General features: G+C 43.3%; 3 protein-coding genes across 5 annotated transcripts; 2 read left to right on the top strand and 1 right to left on the bottom strand.

Moving 5' to 3' along the window:
* The first annotated feature begins 20 nt into the window (after positions 1–20).
* On the top strand, positions 21–1973 carry LOC138123017 (platelet binding protein GspB-like). Its single transcript, XM_069037512.1, has 2 exons — positions 21–120; positions 356–1973. The coding sequence occupies exon 2, from the start codon at positions 458–460 to the stop codon at positions 1937–1939; it is 1482 nt and encodes a 493-aa protein (XP_068893613.1). The 5' UTR covers positions 21–120; positions 356–457; the 3' UTR covers positions 1940–1973.
* A 314-nt stretch (positions 1974–2287) lies between these two features.
* On the top strand, positions 2288–8424 carry LOC138123013 (enolase-phosphatase E1-like). Of its 3 annotated transcripts, XM_069037500.1 has the most exons (7): positions 2288–2579; positions 3547–3622; positions 3674–3785; positions 3836–4215; positions 4339–4474; positions 4529–5138; positions 5190–8424. In XM_069037500.1, exons 1-7 carry the CDS (start codon positions 2573–2575, stop codon positions 8207–8209), a joined length of 4341 nt encoding a protein of 1446 aa, XP_068893601.1. In that variant the 5' UTR covers positions 2288–2572; the 3' UTR covers positions 8210–8424. The 3 variants fall into 3 exon arrangements, with proteins under 3 accessions (XP_068893601.1, XP_068893602.1, XP_068893603.1); XM_069037501.1 differs by lacking the exon at positions 3547–3622 and having other exon boundaries at positions 3840–4215; XM_069037502.1 differs by lacking the exons at positions 2288–2579; positions 3547–3622; positions 3674–3785 and having other exon boundaries at positions 4078–4215; positions 4376–4474.
* An 8-nt stretch (positions 8425–8432) lies between these two features.
* Positions 8433–9621, bottom strand: LOC138123027 (uncharacterized). Its single transcript, XM_069037528.1, has 3 exons — positions 9283–9621; positions 8889–9234; positions 8433–8839 (listed from the first exon to the last, which is right to left on the bottom strand). The coding sequence occupies exons 1-3, from the start codon at positions 9490–9492 to the stop codon at positions 8568–8570; spliced, it is 828 nt and encodes a 275-aa protein (XP_068893629.1). The 5' UTR covers positions 9493–9621; the 3' UTR covers positions 8433–8567.
* Positions 9622–9718: the final 97 nt, after the last annotated feature.

Raw genomic sequence — 9718 nt, 5'->3', positions numbered from 1 at the left:
TTCATTTCAAATCGTGTCCACCGCAACTGTCACATTTGAAAAACTGTCAAGTTTGACAGTTGTGTCGTCATTTTCTCGGAATTTTGTGTTAAAATTCTAGTGAAAATACAATCATGAGGGGTACGTATGTGTTTGCTGTTATTGCTGTAAAGTGTGTCATCTACGACTATTCAGAAGTCATATCACAAGATTGATTTTTTTGATCGTGATGAAAATTCTCGAAAAGTGAACATCGCTAAGAACAATTCTTTCATTTAAGTCTGAATTATCGCGTTGTGATTGGAGTTTCCAGTCACGAATCTTCTTAATTCTAGTTTGTCATTTTCTTATTACATTAATTACACAGATGTCTTAGGTAGATGTGGAGAGGAAATCGAACTGATGTGTTTTGTTGGAGGGAAGAGTACAGTCAGAATCACACGGCTTCAGAAGAATAGAATTAATTGTTCTGTTACCAATGGATGATACAGGGTGTTGCTGTGATGATGAAGCAGACACAGGAACTGGAGAATGCAAGTGCTGTCCAGCTTATGATGTTCCCCCAGGAGGAAAGATCGCAGGATCATGTACATGCGACAATTCGACATGTCCAGGTCGTGAATTAAGTGACCCCGAGATTTTTGATGAGAACGTGGTGAAAGCAAAAGCGTCTGGGAAGTCAGGATCGGGCGTTTCTGGGCAATTTAATAACCAAACAGTAGAAGATAAAATGCAGTTGGATAAACAACAGAAAAGTAATACTTCATCGAGCCGTACAAGTAAAGCGAATAAGGAAGAAGAAGAAGAGGACGAAAGCATAAACCAGAAAAGTAATGTTGCTTTGAGTCATACAAGTGTAAGAACAAGTGACGGGGCACAGGGAGTTTCTGTAGCACAAAGTAGTAAAGAAGATGTGGGTCTAATCAGCATAAAAAATAGTGTTGCAGGGAGTCAAAAATCGTTTGAAACAGTGACGGATATTTCTCCATCATCAGATCAGCAGCTGGAGGAAGCGAAGCAGAATGAAGGTGTTGGATCGAGCCGTACAAGTCAAAGAACGGTGGAAAAAGTTGAAGATGAAGCAGTTGATAGCCAGAGAGAGGCAGATGAATTGGATCAGAAAGGAAGAGTTGCATCGAGTCTAGTATCAAGTGGAGCGGTAGGAGCAGGAAATTTGACTGCAACATCGCATGATGGAAGAGAGCTAGATGAAGTGACGCGGAACAGAAGTTTTGCATCGAGTCATACAATGGAAGAAATGGAAGATGCAACGGTTCATAGCCAGATAGAAGATGAATTGAAGCAGAAAGGAAGTGTTGCATCCAGTGGCATGTTAAGTCAAAAATCAGCAGAAAGCATTCCTGCAACATCACCTGATGGAGGACAGCTAGATGAAGTAATGCTGAACAGAAGTTTTACATCGAGTCATACAAGTCAAAGAACAATGGAGGAAGTTGTAAATGCAACCGGTCAGAGAGAGGAAGGTGAATTGGAGCAGAACAGAAGTTTTGCATCTAGTCCTGCAAGTCAAAAATCAAGCGAATTAGTAGCAGCAACAAGCAATACCGCAGCATCGTATGATGGAAGAGAAACAGGAGTGAAGCTGAGGAGTAGTTTAGCGTCGACTCGCGGGAGTCAAAGGTCGGATGAAGTGCTTTTAGATGTCGTTGAGCCACAGAATCAGCAAAAAGAGGGAACTGAAGTGAGGTTAAAAAGCAGTGTCGCATCGAGCCGGAAATCGGTTGAACATCCCCGTGTTCATATAAAGGAGGAAGTGACAACAGAAGCAATAGACGGTGAAGGTAGTCTCATGTCCGGTCGCCCAAGTGTAAAATCTGTCGAGTTTAGATTGGACAACGCTTCGGAGTCACAATCGCACGAATCTTTGCACAAATCTGCGCTTAAAAATAAAAATAAAGGGAAATTGCCGCAAATTGAAGAACGAACTGATGAACATTAATGTCTGTTACCGAATAAAGATAAAAATCACAGTATTTTGTCGTTGATTGAAATATTTTACCACGCGGTCAACGTTTGTAGATAGATATTTATTGTATGTTTAATAAACCAATTATTATTAAATTACATAAGTACGAAAAAATGTACCTCCGGTAAATTCGTTACAAAACTACCGAACTCGTTAGCAATTGAGTTAAAATGACTAAAAAATTATATCGTTTTTCCCATCGAACGCAATTATTTTTACTGAAACAATTTTCTCGTTTAATCTGTAATTAAAAGTGGGGTTTTGCGTTACAATTCTTTTTTAATTTTTTCTGTGTTATCGGCATCGGCTTTGTTAAATAATAAAGTTGCTTAGGGAAGCGTCGACGCAACTATGCCTAAGTTGTTTTCGTTGCTCACTTAAATCTTTATATTTTACTTACGCTATTCATCAAATCACTAGTCTCACACTGTCTATCTACATAAAGTTTTGTCAGTTATCATTTCGGTAACGTTTAATTAGTTTGTCAATACACAATTCGTTTAAAATCATGTCCACAACGAAAATGTCAACTTTGGCAGTTGTGTCGTATTTTTGTTAAACTTTTGTGTTGAAATTTCAGTGAAGCGTTGAAGATATGTTAGAATTATGTGGGGTACGTATTTATTGCCACTCTATTACTTCACAGTCATGAATCTTGCTTGTCCGGTAAATTTACACCTAAGCAACATTTTTGCCGCCACAGTGGGACAGACCGAGTTTAAAATTTAGATTTTTTAAATCAAACGTTGAAATGGTTATTTTTATTGCACTAAGCCATTCCAAGCATGCCTATTTGCAGGATTTGTCCAATTCAACTCGAAATAATGTAGTGAATGCCATTTTATATTATTGTTCAAGAAAATTATTCCATTCAAGAATTCAGAAAACAACAAAAGTGGAGAAGTGATACCTAGTTTACGCATCATTTGACAACAATCTCCTGATTAGCGGTAGTATGTTGCTCTCATATAAAAAGAGAACTAGGTACTTCAAACTTTTGAACGTGTGAAATTGTTATGTTCATTCTCTGAAAGAAATTTAATAAAACATCAGATAATACAAGTCGAAAGAAGGTGACCTCTAGTCTTGACTAAAAACAAATTGACAGCTGATATTAATGATATCTTGGGATTCCTCATGTTGTAGGAATTGGAAAGTCAGAGTATTCGTAGAATTTCTATCTACTCTATATCTACAATTATTTCAACCTTTTACCATTCTAGACCATCTTGAAACATTTTGAAAAGAACTTGTTTTTTAAATTTTACATAAGTATTTTTTATCTTTGTTTTGATATCGTTATGTAAAACTGGTGATAAAAATTGTGTCAAAGTGTGTCATTGATTTTTAAACTCTGATGCCTACCTCACCATGGGGGCTAAAATCGATAAACCACTTATTGTCGGTACAACGTCAGTCAATACAAACAAACAAAGCCGCGGTTAGTGTCGTTCTTTCATTACGTTAAATCGGTAAAATGACCGTGGACCTCGCGAATCTGGACGTATATTTTCACATGGTTAACCATTACAAAAAAATCAGAAAGGCTAAATCAGTAGTTGACTGTTCATCTCCCAAAGGTTACAATAAACTATGTGAATGCAGACCCGTTAAGTTGCAACAATGCACCGTCCCTCAACCCCCGTGTCCGGCCAGGTAATGTCTCCAACACCGAAAATAACTTCATCAGTCCAATTCTTGTTTTAGAAATTATGTTAGATCTCGTTCGCCCGAACACTCCGCCTCAAAAAGTACAGTCTGCGCCTCGAGATACGAATACGTCCGGTGTTGCAGCGCCCCTTGCAGAAATCCAGAAAAGGTGTGTTACTTGTTCGGGACTCGGACAAATACTGACGTTTGCGTTTCCAGAAAGATTGGGGTAGCTGTCGGCAAAGGGGCATCCACCTAGAACCGACGGTGACCAAACTACAACTCCAACCCTTCGCCGAGAAACGAAATGATTTATGCAAGTGTCCAAAAAAAGATAAGAACAAAACGGTACAACCTACGCCGAAACAAAGAATGGCCGATACAAACCCAACAAATTTTCTTGCCGAAGTTAAGGACACTCCACCGAGTAAAAACGAACGACCGAAAAGCTCACCCTCGACGCGACCTAAGAGCGGCAGAGGATCTCCTGGTGTTTCAAGAACCGGTCCTTCTGCCGTAAAAACCACCCCTGCAGCTGCAAAAACCGCTCCTGCTGCCGCAGAGACTCCGAAAAGTGCGAAAGAACCGGTGGTGAAAACGTAATGTCACACAGAGTGTCAACTGAATTTGGGGTCAAAGTGGACCCGTGTTTCGTTCACTTGATCCTAAATTTGCTTGATCTCGATTTTGTTTATAATCAAGTACAAACTAATATTTTATAGTGTTGATGACCATGAATATGTTCATTTTTTGTTGAAGATCACAGAAGACATACTTAGAAATAACTTGTACACAGAAAGTGCTATGGACAAGTTGTTTGAAAGTCATATGGCAGCCAACAGAGGACGTTTAGATGATGTAAAGATTCATCGGCGCTCCATCTTAGAGAAATAAATTGTTGTTTCTTTGCAGGCGAGGATGCGATCACAGATTGAAACGTTGAAAAAGGAGCTCAATCTGCCTCTGCCTAGGCGAGACATGTGTCGGTGCGACGAAGACACAGACTCGAAAACTGACGATTGCAAATGCTGTCCGTCTTATCAGGTGCCACCAGGAACTGGTGTAGCAGGATCTTGTACTTGTAACAATGAAAAGTGTCCAGCTCGCATATCACCTGTAACTCGAACAGATGTCGAGGCTTCCGATGAAGAGCCAAAGAAGGAGGAACCAGACGATGTTGAGGCTTTGTACGATGAAGGTTCAAAGATCGAGGAACCAGACGATGAATCTGTTGCATTAGCGAAATTGCAAGAAAGTCAGATGAAAGGAGAAACAGAAGAAAAAACGAGCGTATCGAGTCGCACAAGTCAGAAAATATCCGAGTCGGACGTGAACGAAGTACCGTCAGCCGAAAGAATGTCCGAGCAAGATCTGCACGTAGAAGAATCGCCTCAAGTCGAAGAGAAAATGGCGGAGCCGGATTTAGACTTGCGGTCTGAACCGTCCGAAGACGACAAAGTGTACCAGGACGAGCCCGATGTCAAGTCCGAGAGGTCGTCCTCTAGCGTAAAACGTGCAGCAGGTGAGCGCTTCATGTTTGTTGTCGTATTTCTTTGGAACGATTCATTTGCAGGCGAGGCCCCAAAAACGAAAAAGAATGACATCGACTTCAGCAACGTCGAATGCATCGATCCAAAACACTGTCAGTCGGAAGTAAAAGGTGACGCTGGTTCTATACCACCGACGAGTATACACAGCATGTTTAAAATTGTGAACAAGGACGATCCAAACGCGGCCGAGTCCCAGATCATCTACTACAATGCCGAAACGGGAGAACACTGTCATTGTTCTATTTCGTTGCAGAAAACAGCTTTGAAGATACAATTGGACGATAATGACAAAAACGAGGAGTACATCTTGGTGGATGGTCCGGTCTGCTTGCCAAGGAATATACTCGAGAACAAGACGATACCAGTGATGATACAGAACGTGTCATCGATGCTGCTGGACTCCGATATGGAGTTTCACGAGAGGGAAAAGCCTAGTTATTCGAAGGTGAATTTATTTCACCACAGACGCCACAGCGGGGACCACGACGAGTCGTACGTGGAGAACATGGACAGCGTCAGTGGTCACATCAAGAGACCTAGAGAAACGGAAGATCTCGAAAGCGACATGACGCCGGAACGCGACACAGCTTCCGAAGCGGGAGGGCAAAAGAAAGGACCGATTCTGAAGAAGAACGTCGTCAAGAGCGACACCGACGTGAAGAAAACGTCTTTTGCCGGATCCGATGCCAGCTGTAGAAACGTACCATCGACCAGCGAACGAAAAAGCGACACCGGATCGCTGAAGAGCGACAGATCTAGACGCAGCAGTGGCGAGAAGTCGCGCGAAAAGGTTGCCGAAGACGGTGAGGTTGGTGCCGAAAGGAGTGTCGAGAGAACTCCCTCGATTAAAAGTGACAGATCGAAACGCAGCAGTTCGGGGTCTAAGACCGGTGAAGACATTAAAAGTCAAAGGTCTACTTCGAGCGGCGGTTCGGCTCGAGGTGCGGAGCAGAAACCTAGGCCTAGCGGGTCACCTAGATCGAGCAAGGGTAGCGGAGGGTCTCAGGCCAGCGCGAAGAAGTGTCCTGAAGATGTTAGGAGTAGTGGAAGTGGGAAAATGCCTGACGAGGTGAAGAGTGAAAAATCTAAAGAGTCGTGCATATGCACTAGAGAAACTTGCAGCAAAAGATCTCTCAAGAATGCCGCAAAAAAGTCCAGTGGTGATGTCTCCGCGATAGGTCTTGATGAAGGAGGTGAGCGGGCTGAAAAGAGATCGAGTCGAAGAAGTTCGCCGCGTACAAGCGAACAGAAATTGCAAGATGATGTGTCGAGGACTTCCAGTAGGAAGTCTGGTGGAAATGTCTCCGAGAAGAGTTTTGATAGGGTTAGTAAAACATCCAGTCAGAGAAGTCCCACTAGAAAGTCCAGCGGGGAAGTATCTGCGGGGAGTCAAGATGAAAGGGGTAGTAGGACGTCCAGTAGAAGTCCCAGTATGAAGTCCAGCGGGGGTGGATCTGGGGGGAGTAAAGATGAAAGGGGTAGTAGGACTTCGAGTAAAAGTCCGTCTCGTTCAAGTCAACCGAAAGGTCAAGATGAGGTTGGCAGAAGTCCCAGTATGAAGTCCAGCGGAGGAGTATCTGGGGGGAGTAAAGATGAAAAGGGTAGTAAGACGTCCAGCAGAAGTCCGTCTCGTACAAGCCAACCGAAAGCTCAAGATGATGTTCAGAGAAGTCCCAGTATGAAGTCCAGTGGAGAGGTGTCCGTGAAGAGTGTCGGCTCTCGGGGAAGCACCGAAGCGAGAAGAGATTCAAGAACTAGAGAACCATCCCCGGAGGAGCGGCGCGGTAGTCCGAAAGCATCGAAAAGTAGAGATTCCAAGACTGGTTCCGTCATAAGCGATAGGTCCAAACACAGTAAAAAAAGTGTCACGCCGAGCGAGAAAAGTGATTACACACTTCCAAAAAAAGAAAATGAACAAAAACCACACGAAGTGAAAAGCGACCACAAACCAAAAGAAGCGAAAAGCGACCGCAAACCGAAAGAGGCGAAAAGTGAACATAGACCAAAAGAAGAAGAGAAATCCGATGAACCGCCTTCGGTCGAGCACGGTTCCGATTTCGCGAACAAGTACCACTACTTGTTGTTAGATGCGGCGACGAGTACTTCGTCGTGTGAAGTGCACAAAGGCAAGTCGCGCACGTCCAACATGACCGCTTCCACCAAGGGGAGCTTGACGCAAGAGCTTGACATGCTGTTGGTGGGCGACGAATACAAAATGGGCACGACTCCAGAAGAGCACGAGGAAGTAGCAACAGCAGCCTCGGTAACGTCACCATCAGCGGTGCCATCACCACCACCATCGGGACCGCCATCACTGGAGCAAGCTTCGGTGTCGTCGCGATCCAGTCCGCACACACCGGACAGACCCGCCAGCGACTTGCGAATTTACAAGTACTCCAACCGAGCGCCCTCGAGAATCCTCGAGGAAGACATGGACAGACCCCACGAGCTGACCTACATGCCGAGAAAGGAAAGCGACTCGTTCCTCGACCGCATTTCGGAGATAGAATCGTACAGGAGGAACTCCGATTTGGAGACGGAAATGAAAGACCATGAACCCCATCCGGGGGTCTACAGGCCGGAGCCGCTGAAAGTTCCGGAAACCGACACGAAGACCAGCAGTAATACGTCGACGCTTGCGCAGCAGGGCGGCAGACCGCACGAGGGCCTCAAAGTAAGGTACTCGCTCACTCGCGACATCTTCGACCAGGAGCATCAAGATATCATTGCCAAGCTGGACGAGAAGCCGGTGGATTCGACGAAGGAGAGAGACGACAATGTGGCTGTCATCACCGACAAAATGAAGGAGTTTAGGAAGATAGAGTCGGAGGACAACACGAACAGGCGCTTCCAAGTCAGCAATCCAGAGAACTTTGAAATTCGACGATTGTCCGGCAGCGAGACGCAGAACAGTGAAGAGGACGCCAGTGCGAAGAAGGCCAAGAGGACTTGTTGCGGTCTCAACTCGTCCAAACCGAAGAGGAGGGTTTCCAGCGTTGTCAGCACGACGGAGTCGAGGACGTCCAGGGTGCCCAATTTTTAAAACGTCTCGGGACGATGTTCTTCACCGTTCCCCGGATTGAATCGTTCAAAATTACTTCTTACAATGCGCAAAACTTCAAATTCTTCGCTTCAGATTTTCGCGTTATCTGTTAAAACCTACCAGCAAAATAACAAAAAATTTCGATTACTTTCTTGAATTGTCGGTGTAAATGTTACCCCAATAGTCGAAAGTCATAATAAAATATTGTATTATAATTCGTGTACAGCGTTTCAAGAATACTATATTTTTAATTAAATAAAAAAAATAAATATATAAAACATTTTATAACATACCTACGCTAAAATTGAAATACCAATTACGAAATGTAGGCAACGTTCTTAACATTAACTTGACTGGTTTATTCGATAACCAAAATCTCGTCACCGACCGGCTCTTGGCGGTAGGTCTCGTCGATTTCAATAACACTGTCGTCACTGTCGGAATCGAAGATTTCCAGCACGTCGATCGTTTTCACGTTGATTTTTCTGTAAGTTCGCCTCCTGGGGCCGCAGCCGTACAAATCTTCCATCAACAACTTCCACAACTTCAATTTTGGGTGGAAGTCGAAAGTGGGCTCCACCAAAATCGACAGTTTTTGCTTGATTTTGTCTGCGTCGTCCTGTTTTAAAACTGATAAAAAGGGTTGAGTTAATAACAGATTTAATCGAGTGAAACTTACCTGAATAGTTGAAATAAAATTCAATAAAGTCACTCACTTCGTACTGTTCTACGTTCCAGGAGATTGTCCAGTTCAGTTCCAAGTATTTTACTTTCCTGTCGTCGCTGCAGCATTTTACGATAATCCCGGTGTCGTCGGTAATCGTCGTCACGTTAGTCTGTTTTCGGAATACGGTCTGACAAATCAGTCTTCTCATTTCAAATAGTTGAGCGAATTTTATGAGCACTTCAAAGGTTAGGTTCATGACTCTCTTGCGCTGGAGGAAATTCTTACACGCGGCTATCTCCCTCGCGAGGAGGTCATTCAAGACTTTTATCTCTAATTTTAGGACTTCAACATGGTCTTCCTGGAAGGAAATGTTGCAAAATAATTTAAAGACATTACACAGTCTTACATATTTGAAGGACAAGATTCTCAGGTGAATTTCTATGTTAAACACGATTAGCTCTATCTGATACAGCAGACATATTTTTTCGCCGAACTGGTGGTTTTGTTCCAACGAATTGTAGGGCTCCACATTGAGTTTCCGAAAATTGACATCCGATACATCCGTGTTTATATGAAAGGTCTTTTTAAATTCCTCTATTGCAGTGTCGGCACTCATGACAAATACACTACTGCACGTATTGACCGTTTTATAAATAAATTCGTTAATCACAACAAACCACAACCTAACCAATTGATAATATTATGACATTTCACAGCTGATCTTTCGAACTCGAACAGACCGAAATCCCATTGGACATAATTTGCAAAACTTAAACAGTCTAGAATTGTTATTATATCTGTGATTATTAGTTTCCGTGTTTCGCAATTCGACGACAATTCCA

This window comes from Tenebrio molitor, chromosome 2 (genome assembly GCF_963966145.1).
Source record: "Tenebrio molitor chromosome 2, icTenMoli1.1, whole genome shotgun sequence".
Classification (NCBI taxonomy): Eukaryota; Metazoa; Arthropoda; class Insecta; order Coleoptera; family Tenebrionidae; genus Tenebrio; species Tenebrio molitor.
The sequence above is the reverse complement of the archived record's forward strand: the minus strand, read 5'-3'. Positions and strand labels throughout refer to the sequence as shown.